The sequence below is a fragment of the Lontra canadensis genome, unplaced genomic scaffold (assembly GCF_010015895.1).
Source record: "Lontra canadensis isolate GAN:19392208 unplaced genomic scaffold, GSC_riverotter_1.0 scaffold26, whole genome shotgun sequence".
Lineage (NCBI taxonomy): Eukaryota > Metazoa > Chordata > Mammalia > Carnivora > Mustelidae > Lontra > Lontra canadensis.
The window spans coordinates 18,785,062-18,804,421 of NW_022631020.1; the positions used below are offsets into that span (position 1 = coordinate 18,785,062).

The window sequence follows — 19,360 nt, forward strand, 5'->3', positions numbered from 1 at the left end:
TGAACTTGAACTAGGTAGGGCCAAGACTTTCATGTTAATTACAGGTAAATTAACAGAGAATGTGAGCCATGGATGGTATATAATTTCTGACCCTAGGAGTGTACCATAGCCACCAGCCATTTGAGAAGAAATTATGATCTGTTTTGACTATTGTAACAAAATGCAACTATCAGAATTCCCAAAACCCAATGAACTTAATGAAAGTAAGCAATATGTTTTGTGACTTAACAAATCATATAAGAGCAGAGTATTTTAGGGAAACAAATAACTTTTGGATTCTATTTTTCTTGTCAGGTCAAGATACAGTTAATCTTTGTTTGTGGAAAGGACTCTATTAAAAAAACATACTTCTAAATCCAAGTGTGTAACTCAAAGTTTATAACTGTTTGTTTCTTCCTCTGGTACGAGACTGGGATACACCTCAAATAAGGGAGACCACACATACTATTAATAATAACAGTTATGCTTGACAGGTAGTATGTTAAGCAAATCCCTCATATATATTATTTAACTTAATCCTCAAGGAGTCTAATGAAGTAAGTACTCTTATTACCCTCATTTTATTGATGAGAAAACACAGCCTGTCAGAGGGTACATATCTTTAAAATAAGATCATGCTTAGTATAATCATTTTAGAACCATGTAGATAGATCCTGATATCTGGATTAGGAAGAAATATCTTAACAACAATGTATTTCAAGGAAATTTTGATATGATAAAATTACTATTATGTAAGAATTTCAATAGTGCTTCAGGTTTAGGAAGATATGATTTTATTATTAAACTATTTAACCTTAGCAATAATGACCAACCTAATAATTTATAAACTACAGTGAAGTTTTCAAGGTTAAAATGCAAGGTTCTTACATATCTCTTTCACAGAATTATACTTTATACACCTTTATCATTTGTGAAAGCTTTTTTTGGTTTAAAATGCATCACAACAATAAGATTTTCAAAACATGATTTACATTCAAATATATTAATGAATTTCACACACTTTAAAGAATACTTTCACATTTAGAATAATTTTTCAGGGCTGAAAACATCCATATTTACCTCAAGCTCCCTAGAATCTAAATTTTTTATTTATAGGGAGACATAAAATTTGTATCTTTAAAAACTAAGATGAATAAAAAGAAAAAAGCATTAATTCTTCATGCCTACAAATTATGGAATCTTCCAAAGCTCTAAAAACAACATTTATTTAAAGCAAGAGGTCATGATATCTAGGGAAGCCAGTATGTAATTTTTGTGTAAAAGAATTTAAATTGCCATGTTGAATTTTTTTTTCTGTTCATTTTGGAGTATTAAATATAGTACAAAAAGCAATTTTCATTTTAAGTGCATATGGTCATTTTGTCAAGAATGTAGAATCATGGTCCTTAAGGGAAGGTTACCAAAGAGTGAAATACTTCCTCACTCTTCAAGCTTGAGCATTTTTTTCCTTCTAAATTGTTCTCAGCTACTAAGTTTGTTTTAAAATGGTTTCAGCTACCAATTTTGTTTTTAAATGTCCCAACACTGTTGTAGAAATTTGGGAAACAACCCTGACTCTTGACTTGACCACATCATTTTCAGCAGTCTTGATGTTCCTCATAACATACGTGCTTCCTGTGTTTGTAATCTTATAGCTTTAGTACAATGTTAACCTTTTAAATGAAACTAACAACATCAATCATTGTCCTCTTACATACACTTTACGGTTTCTGCCTGTTATTTGCTACATCAGTGTTGAAGGCTTCCTTAAAAAAAAAACAAAAAACAAAAAACATATCCTTAAAGATATAGAGTACATAAAACACAAATCTGAAGAGTTTAGAAAATTGTACGCCCAGGTTTGCAATTTCTAGTGGAAAAGAGAGACCAAATCTGTGATTATACCTATGAAAGATGAAGCCATAGTCTTACACAATCATTGAGGAGAGATGCTTTTGAGAACTGAACATGATTATCATCCACAGACTAAAAAATACTACGCATGTGTTTTATTTTAAAATTTCTTTATAAAATGGGCAAAGCAGGATTTGCCTTAGTTCAATGTTATTCTTTACCGGCGATTGTGTCCTTAAATCTCGTCTAGCCAATTCTGACACCCAACCCTCCCAGTGCTCCCTCCACCCTCCCTCCGAACCAAAGACACACACACGCCCAGCCTGGCCAGAAGATAAAGCTAAGATGGCAGCGCCGAAACTGCTGGGGCCGCGCTCAGTGGGGTTGGAAAAACAGAAGCAAATCTCTTTATATTCTTTCATTCTGCATATTCTTGACTAACAAGAGCCCCCCATTCCCACGCCCACCACATAGGCAGTGTGAGGTATTCAGTAGTAGTACGCGCAGGATTGACAGGAGGGGACTCTTGCTTTGCACGCGGCGAGAAACCCACATCCCCCGTCTGCAGCGACGGCTCAGGTGGCTCTCGCGCATTGCCTTGGGGACCACCCTCCCCTCAAATCCCCTTGGCAATGGAATTAAGGGTGACTTTCGTTCCCGGCACGCGCCCGATTCCCCGCCAACCCAAGGGAACCTTCCCAATGCCCAGCTGCCATGGCAGTAGCTGTAGCAGTGCCCAGGGAGCGCGCAGTGCCCGGGCAGGAAAGAGAGGCGGCGGAGGAGAAAAAACTGCATTGGCTATCAATTTAGGGTAGAGCAGCCCTTGCTGCTGCCGTGGAAGGAAATGCGGCCAACCGCTACAGAAACGCCACTCTCTGCCACCTAAGTGAGCATGTGTGCGACTCCGCGCACGCCTAGTTGCGCCGCTCAATGACAACGGGTTTCGCAGGAAAATTATCCAGTTACCGGGTTTTGCGCGTACCCAGAAGGCCCAGGAAGGGGCCTGCCTGAGACAGAAGCGTGAGGTAAAAGCCGAAGCGAAATTAAGGGGTGGGAAGAACTCTGAGAACCATGCCGCCGCTGGATTCTATCCCCACTAGAAACTCCAAGAGCGCTGTGACTGAGCAAGCCACTACCTAAACCCGAACTGGAAATGCTTCTCTTTGCAGGCGACCTTCATTAATTCATTAATTCATTCACCCAATACTTGGTTCCCTCCTGCTTAAGGCTAGAGCCTGTGCTAGGAGCTGAGAATGTAGTGGGGGAACAGACACAGCCACCGTTCCGTCCTCACGGAAAAGTCTAGTGTTCTGTTCTGTGTATTACAATTCGAGAAAAGCCATGTGCCAAGGTGGACATCCTAGATGTTTGAAGTTCTTCTGCAATCCCCTGCAATATCCTTTGACCATTATTCAGAGGATGAAGTTTACCCAGACATACAAATAGCAGTCAGGATCTAAATTCCTGGCTGGTTGATCAACAGTAAGGAGCCCTTGCAGCTCCTACTTGTTTGGGCCTTTAACTGTCCTAGCATTTCGCTGTCTTGATATCTTGATATCTTGTCTTTGTTTGGGGGGGGGGCGGTGTGTGCTTCCTGTCCAACACTGAGGTTTTTAACTGTGCTGAAGCATCGGGACAGGAATTTAGTTTAACAAATAATTACTGGTGACCTATTATGTGCCAGTTTCTAGACTAGGGGTTGAGGAAGACACAAAGATAAATAAGAAGCTCTTGTTTATGAGCTCATACTTGAGGAAACAAGTACAAAACCTGTTTAACAGGGCTACTCACAGTGCTAAAATATCATGACTTCCCATGCCAGTCCTTTGTCCCTATGGTCTTTTTTTTTTTTTTAAGATTTTATTTATTCATTTGACACACAGAGAGAGAGAGAGAGAGATCACAAGTAGGCAGGCAGAGAGAGAGGGGGAAGCAGGCTCAAAGAGCCTGATGTGGGGCTCAATCCCAGGATCCTGAGATCATGACCTGAACCGAAGGCAGAGGTTCAACCCAGAGCCACAACCCAGAGCCACCCAGGCACCCTTGTCCCTATGTTTTTATTATCCCACTTGTAGCTATCATTTTTTTTAAATGAAAATGACTTTCATATGTTAAAGCCCCAGGTAAAATGCACTGCTTTAGCACTCTCTTCCAGCAAAAGCTAAAATTAATTAATTTCTCCACTCCTTGTTTATACTTTCCAAAACCCTAAACAAGGTTTTGGTTGTTTTGTTTTGTTTTGTTTTGTTTTTTGAAAAGTACACTTGTGGAAAGGGCTAGTAAATAGAGAGGCGCTTGGGTGAACCACTTGGGTGGTTCAGTGGGTGGAGCAGTGGACTCATGGTTTCCACTCAGGCCAAGGCCTCAGGGGTTCTGGGTTTCTAGGAGCATTCGCCCTTCCCTGTGCATACAAGCAAGCAAGCAAGCCCCCCCCCCTCAAGTAAATAAATACCCCCCCTTTTTAAGAGCCAGTGAGTAGATAAAGAAAATAGTCCTGGGAATGATAGGATTAGGAAATATTTTGTCAAGAGTATAAATTGGGTGGACTCTTCAAACTGAGAGTCAAATAGGAAAAACTTAGGAATCAGGGTTCATTGGCACATGCATTTCTAAAGCAGTTATTTATACGGGGTTAGTAGAATAGTGTGGCACAAGAGACTCAGCAAATGTTACATTTTAAGAGATAAAATGTTAAGATCTTTGGTAGATATGACGTTTTCAGATGTCACACATAGTCACAATTAACAGCTTCAGGTCAGATTCAAGAATTATCTCTAGTAATGTAAGTCTGGGCAGAAAAAGATAAGCCCTTGAGTGACCGTTGTCAGGAGATAAGAGTGCATTCTAAAGAAGAGTGTGGGGTCAATGCAGTAGTAAGAAAAGTACTACTGCATTAAGGTTTGGCTCTGTGGTAAATGTTGAGAAAAAGAATTTAGGAAATGTGAATTGTCTGCAAATTCTACTTTTTTAATCTGTGAATTCTACTTTCATAGAAAAAAATGCACTAGCTTATTACCTGTTTTTCGAAATTAAAGGGATTTTAATCCTAATAATAAAAAATCTAAAATAAGATCACCGCTGATACTTCTAATTTGGCTGGTCTTCTCTGCCTGTGATTCTGAATGAACCAGCACTCTTCTCAGAAAATCTTCATGTTGGGAGTGCACACTTTGAGAAAAAAGTATCAGGAGGGTGCGTAACACTCATTCTCCAGCGGGGAGGATATTCCCTCTTTCAGGTCCAAGTTCTCCCACCTGAGGGGAACCCCATTACCTGAAGCCAAGAGTCTGTAGCTGACAGCCTTCCCCGCACTTTCCTTACGCTTCCTCAAGCTGCTGGTAAAACCCGGAGAAGTGGATTTCTTTCAGATTCCGCACAACTCAAACGCCCCACACCCAAAGCCCTGAGGCTGAGGGAGTGGTGGCGAGAGGGGGGTGGGGAGGGAACTGGGCTGGAGTTACTGAGCATGTGCAAGGAGTGGCGCATGCCCGGTGCAGACGGCAGCTTCCCATTGCGGGTAACCCCGGCGGTGGCAGCGGTGGCGGCGGCGGCAGCAGCGGCGGCACCGCCTCCTCCTCACACTCCCGAGGTGGCGGGGTTAGATGAGCGGTCCCAGTAGCGGCGAGGGCGGCGCAGGGGGGAGAAAGAGAAGACGGAGGAGGAGGAGGAGGACGCTGTCTTTGTAGTGCCCTGCTGCGGGAACGAGAGGCCGCTGCCAGAGCCGTCGTCGTTGGAAAAGGGCTGTGTGCGCGCGCGTGTCTGCTTGCCGGGCCCGCAGGGACGAGGCGGCGGTGGCGGCGGCGGCGGCGGCGAGGATGATGATGTGCTCAGCGACTGCCTCCCCCGCCGCCGCCTCCTCGGGGCCCGGCGGGGACGGATTCTTCCCAGCCGCCACCATCTCTTCCTCCTCGGCGCCGGGGGCGCTGTTCATGCCGGTTCCCGAGGGCTCCGTGGCTGCCGCGGGGCTGGGGCTGGGGCTGCCGGCCGCGGACTCCCGGGGTCACTACCAGCTGCTGCTGTCAGGCCGGGCCCTGGCCGACCGCTATCGGAGGATTTACACAGCTGCGCTCAGTGACAGGGACCAGGGGGGCAGCAACGCTGGACACCCAGGCTCCAGGTGCGTCTCCAGTGCCCTTGCTTGGGCCACATGCCGCATGTGTGTGCGTTCGTGTGTGTGTATGTGTGCGTGCATGTATATGTGTCTGCGTACCTGTTTACTGAGTTGTCTTTCTACTAGCGCTTGATGCTGGGTGGTGGAAGCACCTACTGAGATAGGGTGCGGTGGCAACAATTTCTGCCGTGTGTGTGACTGTCTTTGTGGGGGGTTAGTGAGAGTGGGAGGTAGCATGTGATGTTAGAAAAGGTGATGGTGCCGGTCGGTTATGACACGTGTGTGTGTGTATTGTTGAGGAGGGAGGAGGGATTGGTAGAGGCTAAGAGGGCATTGCACGGAGAGAATTTGCAAGAGTGGTGAAAGAAGTGGCGTTCCAGTGTCTCTGCCGCAATGGTATTTGCACGTATTCTATCCACTACCCCCCACCCTCCAGTGATATTCCATCCTCCACTTTCCACCTCAAAAAATCCACCTTTCACTAAAGGGGAGCAATGGTATAGGTTAAGGATGGTGTCATATATAGGATGAGTTTTAGATAATAGTGCCGTTGGATAAGACACGGAGTTTAAGAGATTTATGCAAAGGGGATGCAGAAGGAGATTTATGTGGATGTGAAAGGTGTCTAGTAGAGATTTTTAGAGCTGTACTTTGGTAACTGGACCTTTTGGTATTCTAGAGATGTGATTGCAGCTGCACTTGTGTTCTGATGTCCCATCAGCCATTTCCTTTCATCTTATGTTCTATTTCTCCTATTATTTATAGGCTTTAGAGTAGAAGAGGGTGAGGGGGTTTTGTGGGGAAAGGGGGAAAGCTGTAGAATTTCCAAATATGACTGCTTACAGTGTTTAGTTTCCACCAACTAGAAAATTTGAGTAGCTCCTACATCTCTTCCTAGGCTCACTGTATCTTAAGCTTCCTTGATATAAGAGACATTAAATCACTTTCATTTTCTTTTTCTTAAAATGTGGGTGTCTTTTTGCTGAGGGTTCTCCTATTGTTTTCTTTTCCTTGTCCTTACATGCCACATACCCTGAAGGATGATGACTGACTTGTTTCACCAGCTTGGCTTTGACAGTGGTAATTGGGAGTTGGCTTCATCTTTTTTTCCTCACAGCTTCTTGCAACACATGGGGAAAGCATAGTAGTATTTTGTCAATAAGCTCCAGAGTTTACTGTATTTATTGAATGTGCAGTGTATTAGGCAATAATAAGATGTCCTTTAATTATGAAAGGGCTTATGCTGTTAAGTCAGGTATTTGTAGTTTACCATTGTGTACTGGGGCTCTTACCCATTGCAGAGGTGTTAAGCTGGAGCTTTGTTCACACTTTTTATGGGTAAACCAGTCTTCTCATGTCTGAAATTGTTTACAGGATTGGGCAGTTTATCATTTGGGTATAAATATATATAACGACCTTTTGCTATCTAAACTGAAGGCCGAAGTGGCACAAACCGATTTCTTGCTCATGTTTTTGAAAATAGCACAAAACCTCATTAGACAGTTTGCTCTGATAGTTATAATTTTGAGCTGTGAGTTTGTGAATTATGGCACTTTAGGTACATCTTTACAAACCCCTCTCAAACTTCAATTTATTTTGTATATTGTTCCAGGCTTATAATTTGTGACTGGCATTCCTATTTTAACTTTCCACTAGTATACTTGTGTAATAATACAGTTTTGTGTATCTAGAGCTATATTAACAGTTTTAGACAAAATTCATATAGATTAATCATGTATATAACATTTATTAGTGATTTTTGGTCATTGATCCATTTTTGTGCAGCCTATCAATTACAATTAATGAAGAATTTGCTCACATATTTTAAGAAGTAGTCATGGAAACCAGCTTAAGGTGTGTATTACTGCCTTCTAGTGCTCATTCAGAACATTATTGCTTATTTAGTTTGCATTATTTTATCTAAGTTAGCCTGCAACTATCTTTTATTGGGAATTTGCGTAAGAATTCAATCACATTTTTGTTAAATATGACACAGCAAGTGGACCTAGGATTTAGGTTGTGAATGAATGATACAATTATTTGAATGGGGGCACTAGTTGGGTTAGAAGAGAAGATGAGATCTTTAAAGACAGAGAATGGAGCCAGAATAGAATATGAAGCTCTAGTGAGCTTCCAATTTAAAGATGTGAGAGAGAGGAGATAGTGAAGGAAGCTGAAAAAAAGAGAAAAAAGAATTAAGACAGCTGTGAGACAGTGGCACCTCTGGTCTTAAGAAAGTGGATTGAAAGTCCTCAGCAGTGTTAAATACTTAAAAAGTGAGAACACTTTCCCTGTCACTGGGTAACTTTTGAGAAAGTGGTCATAGAGAGATGTGAGGAGTCATTGAGAGATGTTGGGGTAACAGGGAGTTGCAGGGTTGAGGGAAGGATATTCAAATATGGGAGAGTGGGTGGGAAATGTTCAGTAAGTGGAGAAGGAGAAATTAAAGAAGTGGGAGAGGGGATAATTAATGGAGAGAGGTCAAAGAGATCTCAGAGACAGGTTTAAGATATTGGATGGAAGAGTTAGCCATTGAAAAAAATTAAGGGCTAGTCTTCCTTTAATATAGAAAGGGAGGAGTTAACTATTTATAAAGACTGGAATTTATTGAGGTTAAGAACTCTATCCTATTCATTTTAGTAATCCCAATGTATAGCACAGTTTTTGGTATCCATCCTGTAAATACCAACAGTCTGGTGTGTGCCAGGCTCTGTTTTACGTGCTGAAGATGTACCAGTGAGAAAAATAGACAAGATCTCTACTCTCATGGAACTTCCGCTCTAGTGGGGAGAAATAGACAACTGATAGTTTCAGGTAGTGATAAGTAACTATGAAAGAAATAAAACCAATTATATGTGATAGATGATTTATAGTGGGGGAGCTATTTTAGGTAGGGTGTTCAGGACAGGTCTTGAGATTTAAGTTGAATCATAATGATGGAAAGGCAGATCTGGAGGAAGAGTGTTTTAAGAAATTATAAAGGCTCTGAGGTGGGAACAAGCTTGTGTTCAAGGGACAAAAAATAAGGCAAATGGGTTATGTCAGTATTGAATAAATTAATTACTGTGGATTATATTTTATATGTTCTGTAGAGTAGTTGAGGGGTGCAAGCCTAATGGAGTCAGTGATTTTGATGGCATTTTGGTGACGTGGTTAAAAGCTTAGACTCTGAAACTAGACTGGTTTTCAATCCTGGCTCTACCACTTTTTAGCTGTGTGACTTTGGATATATTATATAATTTACTTGCTTCAAGATTTTGAAAAAAAAATTTTATTATGATATAATGGGCATATAACATATTAGTTATATGTTTATCACATAATAATTACATTTTTGTATATATTGTGAAATCACTATAATAATTGTAAACATCCATCACCACAGTTACAACTATTGTTTTCTTATGATGAGAACTCTTAGATTTACTCTCAGCAACTTTCAGATAAACAATATAGTATTACTGATAGTTACCATGTTGTACATTACATCCCATGATTTTTTAATTTTATAACCTTATCTTTTGACCACCTGTACCCATTTTATCCACCCCCACCTCCCACCTCTAGCAGCTACGAGTCTGTTCTCTGTGTCATGAGTTCAGGTTTTTTGTTTTGTTTCAGATTTCATATATAGGTAAGATTTTATGGTATTTGGTTTTGTCTGACTTATTTCAATGAGGGTAATGTGTTCAAGATTCATCTGTGGTTTTATAAATGGCAAGATTTCATTTTTTATGGCTGAATAATATTCTGTCTCTGTGTGTGTATGTATGTATGTATACATATGTGTATATATATATGTACATATATGCATACCACATTTTCCTTATCCATTCATCTATTGATGGACACTTAGTTTGCTTCCGTGTCTTGACTGTTGTAAATAATGCTGTAGTGAACGTAGAATGAAGATATCTTTTTGAGTGATTGTTTTCATATCCTTTGGATAAATACCCTGAAGTGGAATTGCTGGATCATATGGTAGTTCTATTTTTCAATTTTTGAGGAACCTCTATACTGTTTTCCATAGCAGCTCTACCCATTTGTATTTCCATCAACAGTGCACAGCATTCCCTTTTCTCTACATTTTTGCCAATACTTGTTATTTCTTGTCTTTTTGATCACAGTCATTCCAGCAGGTGTGAGTTAGTCATCTCATTGGGGTCTTGATTTGCATTTCCCTAATGATTAGTGATATTGAATATCTTTTAATGTGCCTGTTGGCCATCTGTATGCCTTCTTTGGAAAAATGTCCTTTCAGGTCCTCTGTCCATTTTTAATTGAATGATTATTAGTATTTGTTTTTGCTCTTGTAATGTATGAGTTCATTATATATTTTGGGTATTAACCTCTTACCAGATATATGGTTTGCAAATATTTTCTCACATTTTGTAGTTTGCCTTTTCATTTTATTTATAGTTTCCTTTGCTGTGCAGAAGCTTTTTATTTTGGTGTAGACCCACTTTTTATTTCACTTTTGTTTATGCCTCACTTATATGTAGAAAGGAGATAATGATAATGAGGATTGCTGTGTAGATTAAATGAATTCATATATCTAAAATGCTTGGCACATTAAGTGCTACTAAATATTATTGATTTCTGCTGAGAGTGAGGGGGCAGTTGGCATTTGAGGACTTAAAAGGCAAAGATCATGTCTTACTCTTATTTTTGGTCTCAGTGACTGTGATGAATGTGAGAATAATGATTTCGTTTATTCAGTGACTCAGTAAATATATTTTTGTATGAATGAACTGATCAAAATTAGAACATTAACTTGGGGAAGGGGGTTGGACTAGAAATCAGGAAAGGAATGTCTGATCAATTCTGAGTGTGGATGGTAATATAGCATTGCGTTTGGGAAGGATTATGGGTTAGTCGACTTAAAGGCAGACTGCCTTAGTTCAAATCCCAGTTCTACCTTTTTCTAAGTTGGGCAAATTAATTAGCATTTATTTGTCCGTTTCTTTACCTGTAACCTTATAGGGTTATTAAAAGGATATTGTGCCTGTACAGGGTAAGTACTCACTACATGTCAGCTGCTGCTGCTATTGTTACTATTAAAATTATATATTTAAAATTCTAGTCAGCATGATATTGTAAGTTTTTTCACTCAACAAAGAAATGGGAAAAACTGTTGGTTGAGTTAGCTCAAGGTTAGTGTGACTGGAGGTCAAAGGAAAAAAGAAAGTGAAAGTTTTGGTGACATTGACCATTTGGTAAAAAGGAAAGTAATGGCAAGGAGGGAACTGTTAGACTGGGAGATAAAGAGGAGTCAGGGGATGTGGGTTGAAGTGGTAGAAGAACAAAGTGGAAACAATAGAGGAGATTATGGTTAAAATAGGGAATTGCTTTTCTTCTCTAAGCTAAACCCACTTAGTTCCTTCAGCTACTTTATCTCAGATGCTTGGGATTTTGGTTTTAAGAGGTTAAGTAGTCAATTAATCCAACAAAGGTTCACGGATTACTACTTGGTGCTAACCATTGGCCCTATAAAGATTTATAAGACATAGTTTCTATTCTTGAGTTTATTACCTGGGTAATGGTGAAAAATACAAAGGCAGGTACTTATAAAAGTGTTAAAAGAAATGGCATTCTGGTCTGGCATGAAAGCATGAGCAAAAAGTGAGAAAGCACAGTTTATGTGCAGGTAATGTTAAGAATTCTGTTAATGGGATCATGTAGGTGTTAGGAGGGAGAGTAGTGGTAATTCGTAATGGGAATGGAGACTTTGGTCAGGGTAAGGCAGCTTGAACAGCAAGGTAAAAATTAGATTTCATTCAGTAGACACTGATGGTTTTGAACTATAAAGAGACATTATTGTAGGAGTACTTTAGTAAGTAATGTGAGCTTGAATTAGAGTTTGTATATCTGTATTTGTGATTAGGCAATAATGTGTTATAGCTCTAATTATGGAATCCTATATAAATACGTTTTAAGGCAGGGCAAATGGCTTAATTCTCCCCCCTCATTAGCCAAATTAGTGTAATATTCCATTAGTGGCTGCTTGGTTCACCACCCAGATCCCTCCGTTCAGGTACAAGTTCCCCTAGCTGTTGGGAATACTGGCAGCTAAAACTGATGGCAGCCGAGTCCCATTCCAGGCATTCCCTGGACCAACAGAACTGCTTCTCTCAAAGTCATGCCTCCTCTTCAGCATCAGCCTGCATCCAATGCCTTTTGTCTTTAGGGATATAAATGTCTGGCTCTTTTACCCTAACAACCTCGAAGATCCACTCCCAGTGCCAGAGCTCCACATGGGATTGGCTCAGTCCTTTGTGTGACTTTGTAATTCAGTCTTACTTTCTTCATTCTCCCACAGTTGTTGGTTCAGAGTTTACACTGGTAAACTTCTGGTACACGGATCACCATTTCAGTCTGTTTCCTATGGAGCTTTACAGTTGTGGTGCTAGGAGTGGTCTGAGGAAGTAGACTTTAAAATGGGATTTTGGAGCTGGATTATCTGCCGTCTGGTTGGCAGTGAGAACCCCACTGTGGGTTGTAGATGGAGCAGTGATGCTAATAATCCTTGGCATACACCGTGGCTGTGCAGTTGTTAATACTTTGAGTCCTGGTGACTTGGAATGAAATTCCTGTAGAAGGGAATGCACTGGAGAGTACAAATATTTTATGCTTTTGAGAGGTTGAGGAAGTTATTAATTGTAAGGCCAGTGTAATCAGATGGTTGTTGATAAGTGATGTTGATAGATAGGAGAAAGACAATGAAAGGGTGAAAGTAACTGGGGGCAAAATGAAAAAGTTGGGTGATTTCTTTAGCATTGTGTAAAGAAACTCATCCTTAGTAGGAGGAGAGAAAAGGCTAAAGGTTAGGCTCAAGACTTAATTTTAAGAGTAGCAGAACTCTAAGGTATGTTGAATTCTCAGAAGTTTTCTATGCCAGTTGTCTGCTTTGATTAGAAGTAAATGGGACCCCAACACTTTGGATGGGACATCTGAGTTGATGTACTTGAAAATCTTGAAATCCCAAGTTCCCCCAAGCTCTTTGGGGCTGTAAGAGTGGCCTTTTTCTCCTAGCTAGAGTAGTTACATGAAAACTATGCTGCCCTTACTATACAATCTCTTCTTCCCCCCACTGGCTATCATCAAACCAATAACTAGAGTTAGGTCACAGCAAAACCTACTGTGAGGTGCTAGGCCCACTAAGAGAAGAAAGGGAGTGCGTGTGTATGGGTACACGTGCGTGTGTGCTGATTCCCAGATGCACTGAGGCACCCTGAAACACCATAGCAGACACACAGGAATACCATGGATATTTCAGAATTTCAAAGGAAACATATCAGCATCTGTCACAAAGAGCTAGCTAGAGGTAGTTCACAGTTTTGACATTAGATCATGCGATGTTCCTTTTGATGCTGTCATATCTTTTTGAAGTTGTATTTTTGGTAGTTGCTGTGATATAAATCAACACTGCACAAAAATTAGTGTGAAACAGGAAGGGAGGGTGGCATGTTCAGTCTGATTCCAATTTTGAGAAGTTGTGCAGTGTCTAGCATTATACATGTCCAAGTATTAAGCAGTTGTGGTTATAAATATTTTTCAGTTTATGTGTATCATTTTTTCAAATGGTTGAGTTGTTAGGATGTAGATTCTTATTGATTATTTGGATCTAAGTAGTTAACAAACTACTGTTAGGTATTTCTTTTGGCCTACAAGTGTTGTGGAAAATTACTGGTGGTGGCTATGCAAGGGCCCAATAACAGATTTCTACTTACCGGTACTCATCTGGCAACTGAATTGCTGAATGTCCTGCCTGAGTAGTGGAAACGAACCATCCTTCACAGAGACCATAATTCATTTTCACTGGATTTGACACATATTTTTATTTTTTTAAGATTTTATTTATTTGACAGAGAAAGATAGAGTACACAAGTAGGGAGAGAGGCAGAGGGAGAAGTAGACTCCCTGCTGAGCAAGGACCCTGTTGTGAGGCTAGATCCCAGGACCCTGAGATCATGACCTGAGCCGAACACAAACGCTTCACCAACTTAGCCACCTAGGCGCTTCTTGACACATATTTATGAGTTTGCGTTTATAGCTTGCAGAGGCTCAGCCATTGCCACTATTTGAGGGCTTACAGAGCTTACAGATCCATCATCACAAGGTCCCACATAACATTGTTTCAGAGTAAGGGACCCACTTTTTTTTTTTTTTTTTTAATGGTATGTTAGACAAAGATCACAAGTAGGCAGAGAGGCAGGCTGGGGGGTTGGGGAAGCAGGCTCCCCGCTGAGCAGAGAGCCCAATGCGGGGCTCTGATCCCAGGACCCTGGGATCATGACCTGAGCTGAAGGCAGAGGCTTTAACCCACTGAGCCACCCAGGTGCCCCCAAGGGACCCACTTTTTAGCACAGGAGGATTCATGGGATCCATTTGTCCCATCATGCATCACATCACCCAGAAGTTTCTGACCTGATGGAGCAGCAAAACAGTCTTTTGATGACACAACTGATTATGATAGCCAGCAATTTGGACATTATACCCTGCAGGATGAGGGCCCATCCTCCAGGGTTCCCAGTAGGAAGGACACATGGAAATAGGAATGGTTCCACTTAGCACCACTGGCAAATTTATACTCCCATCTCTATAGCTGAGCACTGGGGATTAAAAGGTCTTAGTTTTCAGAAGGGAAACATTTCCAGCAGAAGACACTGTAGGAGTCCTGTTACACTTTGAGGCACAGCTATCTCTGGGACTTGACACCCCTTTCAAGGGAAAGTAGTTACCATTTTGACAGGACTAAAGTACCAGATCATTGGGAGGAGGTAAGGCTGCTGTTACACGATGGAGCATGGGGATTTGGGACACACGTAATCTACTGGGTGTCTCTTGGTACTTCTTTCTAGTTACAATGTTAAATGGACATGAGAAGGCCTGATGACTGCCTCACAAGATCAGCCACCTGGATCAGCAGAAATGCTAGCCAAAGATGAAGGGAATCTAGAATGACTAGCAGGAAACAGGTTATAACAAAGTTTTCTTCTTGAAGCCATCTGAAACCAGTGGTGGGGGTTGTAATTTGTCCTACTTTACTTCCCCTGGAATGTTTCTCCAGGAAATAAGGATGAACCAGAATTCTGGAGGAGCTTTTTCCAGAATACATATGAAGCAAATGAATTCTAGTAGTGTAATAGGTGGACTGTAGTGAATGCCATGGATTAATTTAATAGTTGTTTTGTAGATTCTCTGGGATGTTCTAAAATCAGTCATTCTTTCTGACTTCCAGAAATCATAAATGCACCCCTTGACTCTGCCCCCCCAACTTTTATTCCAGTGACAAGAACCACCATAACTATGCTGAAAAGAAGTGGTGAAAGTTGCATTTTCCTTGTTCCTTAATCTGAGGAGGAAACAATTACAAATTAGTCTTTTCAGTCTTTCAATATTACGATATTAGCTGTGGGTGTCTTAATGGCCTTTCCAATTTGAGGAAGTTCTTTAATATTTCTACATTGCTCTTAGTTTTTATAGGTGGGTATTGAATTTTGGCAAGTATCTTTTCTGCATTTGTTGAAATGATTATATATTAAGAGAAAAAAAGGAAAAATTAAATTAATTTTTGAATGTTAAGTCAGCCTTGCATCCCTGGGATAAAACCTTCTTATATGTGATGTATTATTGAATTTGATTTACTAATATTTGTTAAGAATTTCGGATGTACATTTTTGAAGGATATTGGTCTGTTAGTCTGTCAGGTTATAGTATTACAGGTATCATTGTGTCATAAAATGATTTGGACAGTAATCTCTTTCTGTATTTTTAAAAAGTTTCCATGAAACTTTGGGGCTATAAGGTATATATACATATATAATTATTAAAACTTCTTAAGTAATTATTCTTAAATATTTGATAGAATTCATCAGAGACACCATCTGATCCTAGAGTTACCTTTTGGGAATGCTTTTTTTTTTTTTTTTTTTTAAAGATTTTATTTATTTATTCGACAGAGAGATATCACAAGTAGACAGAGAGGCAGGCAGAGAGAGAGAGAGAGAGAGGGAAGCAGGCTCCCTGCTGAGCAGAGAGCCCGATGCGGGACTCGATCCCAGGACCCTGAGATCATGACCTGAGCCGAAGGCAGCGGCTTAACCCACTGAGCCACCCAGGCGCCCGTGGGAATGCTTTTGACAAATTTAGTTTCTTTAATAGATATAGGGATATTCAGATTTTTTATTTCTCATGTCAGTTTTTGGAGAAGTTTTTCCATTTCATCTAAGTTGTTGAACATTTTGGCAGAAAGTTACTTAGCATTCATTTATTCTTTAATATCTGGGATCTGTGGTGATAATTCATCTTTTCATTCCTCATGTTGGAGTCTTCTCTTTTTTCTTTGATCAGTTTAGCCAGAAGTTTGTCAGTTGTGTTCATAAGTTCAAAGAAACAACTTTTGGCTTTGTTGATTTTCTCTGTTGATCTGTTTTCTCCTTTGTTGACTTTCCTGTCATCAGAATAATTTACTTCTACTTTGAGTTTACTCTGCTCTTTTTTTTCTAGTTTCTTAACGTGGAATCTTAGATAATTGATTTTAGACTTTTCTTCTAACATAAGTATTTAAAACTATAAATTTTCATGTAAACACTACTTTGGTTGTGTCCCACAGCTTTGATATTCTGAATGTTCTTTGTCATTTAGTTTAAAATATTTTCTTTTTTTTTTTTATCATTTATTTATTTGAGAAAGAGAGAGAGAAAGCATGGGGCAGGGTGGGTCAGAGGGAGAAGCAGACTTCCCATTAAGTAGGGAGCCCAATGTGGGGACTCTGATCCTGGGACTCTGGGATCATGACCTGAGCCAAAGGTAGATGCTCAATTGACTGAGCCACCCAGGCGCCTAAGCTTAAAATATTTTCTAATTTTTTTGTAATTTTATCTTTGATCAATATGTTATAATAGAAGGGGTGCCTGGGTGGCTCAGTGGAGTAAGCCTCTGCCTTGGGCTCAAGTCATGATCTCAGGGTCATGAGATCAAGCCCCACATCGGGCTCTCTGCTCAGCAGAGGCCTGCTTCCCCCTCTCTCTCTGCTTACCTCTCTGCCTACTTGTGAGTTCTCTCTCTGTCAAATAAATAAATAAAATCTTAAAAGGAAAAGAATTATTTTATTAACCTTCAGATATTTGGTATTTTCTTACTATATTATTACTACAATCTATTGCATATTTTTATATGATTTCAGTCTTAAAATTGATTGAGATAAGTCATATCTCCCAGGATATGGTATACCTTGAAGATTGTACCATGTACACTTGAAAAGGATTTGTGTTCTGCCGTTTTTGCATGTAGAGTTCTGTCAGTTCAAATTGGTTGATGGTGTTACTTGGAGCGTTTTATGTTTATACTCACTTTTGTCTAGTTCTATAAGTTGCTCAGAGACTGCTATTGAAAATACCCACTTTAACTTGGATTTGCCCTTTTAATTTTCTCAGTTTTTGCTTCATATATTTTGGGGCTCTGCTATTAGGTATATATATATATATATATACACATATATAATTATTAAAACTTCTCGATAAATTATTCTTTTATTTCATTTTGACACATCTCTCTTCATCCCTAGTAATATTCTTTGACCTTATTTTATCTGATATTAAAATAGCCTCTTCAGCCTTGTTTTGCTCACTGTTTGGATGGTAACATTTTTCCCAACCATTTACTTTTGAATTATCTGTATTTTTATATTTAAAGTTTCTCTCCCTTTTAGTAGCATGTGTAGGGCCTTGATTTTTTTTTTTAATCTGCTCTTTTTTTTTAATCTGTCAATCTTTGCCTATTGTTTGGAGAATTCAGATTATTAATATCTAATATAATTAATTATTGATGTGGTTGGTTTTAGACCTATTATTGTCTTATGTTTTCTTCTTTAGTTTTTATTCCTCTCTTCCTTTTTCTGCTTTCTTTTGGATTATTGTTTAGTATCCCATTTTAATATAGCTATTGGCCTTTTTGGCTTTATCTTTTTATATTTTAATGCCTTAGGAATTGCAATATCCATGTGTAACCTTTCACAGCCTACTTAGAGTTACTGTTGTACTGTTTCACTTAAAATAGAGAAACCTGAGGGTATGTGCTATGGTGAGTGCTGTGAAGTGTGTAAACCTGGCGATTCACGACCTGTACCCCTGGGGCTAATAATACATTACATGTTTATAAAAATTTAAAAAAAAGTATTTTAAAAATCTATTTATAATTAATTAATTAAATAGAGAAACCTGGCAACCATATAGATCCTTTTTTCCCTCTCTATTTTGTTACCTAGCCTCCTTATGTTATAGTTGCCATATATGTTTATGGCTGCATGCTTTGAAAACCTTACCATACAGTATTATATTTTTTGCTTTTAGTAGGTATATTTTTAAAAAACTTAAAGGAAAAAAGTGATATTTTGTGTTTACTTGTATATTTATTACTTCTGTTCTTCCTTCATTCCTGAAGATGCCACATTTCCTTTCAGCTTTTCAGTACTTACTTTAGCATTTCTTATACATTAGTCTGCTGGGGATAAACTTGTCTTTGTTTTTCTTCATCTGAGAATCTTCATTTTGCTTTAATTCCTAAAGAATATTTTAGGTGGATATAGAATGCTGAGTAGTCCCTGTTTTCTTTCAATATTTTAATGAAGTTGTTCCACTGGCATTTCACTGTTACGATTTCTGATGACAAACTTGCTAATTTTGAATCTTACTCCCCTCTATGTAGTATGTCATGTTTTGCTGCTTTTAAGAATGTTTTGGGGTGTGGGTTTTTGGTTTTGGTTTTCAGAAGTTTGATTTGATGTGTCTGGTCATTATTTTCTTTGAGTTTAACCTCTTTGATGAACACTCAGTTTCTTGAATCTATAAATTTGCTTTTACCAAATTTGTGATGCCATTGTTTCTTAAAATATTCTGCCATGATTTCTTTCTTCCTTCCAAGATTCCAGTGGCAATTACAGTAAAACTTTTGAGGCTGTCCCAGAAGGCTCTAACTCTTTATTTTTCCTTTTGCCAGTGTTTTTTCCTCTTAGTTCTTCAGATTTCATACTTTTTTCAAGTTCATGGAGTCTTCTCTGTCATTTCCCTTCTCTTAGTGAGCTCATCCTTTGAGGTTTTTTTTTTTTTTTTTTACACATTATATTGTCCAGTTTCAAATTTTACATTTAGTTCATTTTTAAAATAATTTCTCTTCTGAAGAATTTTTTTTTTTTGCTCAAGTGTGTTTGCCTTTACTTGATGGGGCATATTTATAGTAGTTGCTTTAAAAGTATTGTTGGGGACGTTAGGAGAAGGAAAGGAAAACTGAAGGGGGTAAAATTGGAGGGGGAGATGAACTATGAGAAACCATGGACTCCAAGAAACAAATTGAGGGTTTTAGAGGGGAGGAGGTTGGGGGGATGGGTGAGCCTGGTGATGGGTATTAAGGAGGGCT

The 19,360-nt window shown here is 39.3% G+C and overlaps 1 protein-coding gene across 11 annotated transcripts in view; it reads left to right on the top strand.

The window, feature by feature from the left end:
- Positions 1–5,509: 5,509 nt before the first annotated feature.
- The window catches only part of MYCBP2 (MYC binding protein 2), a 262,254-nt gene continuing 248,403 nt past the window's right edge, over positions 5,510–19,360 (top strand). For all 11 annotated transcript variants that reach the window (XM_032864195.1, XM_032864196.1, XM_032864197.1 and 8 more), the window contains exon 1: positions 5,510–5,950. In XM_032864195.1, the coding sequence (XP_032720086.1) occupies positions 5,649–5,950 (302 nt within the window). In that variant the 5' untranslated portion in view covers positions 5,510–5,648. The remainder of the gene's footprint in view (positions 5,951–19,360) is intronic.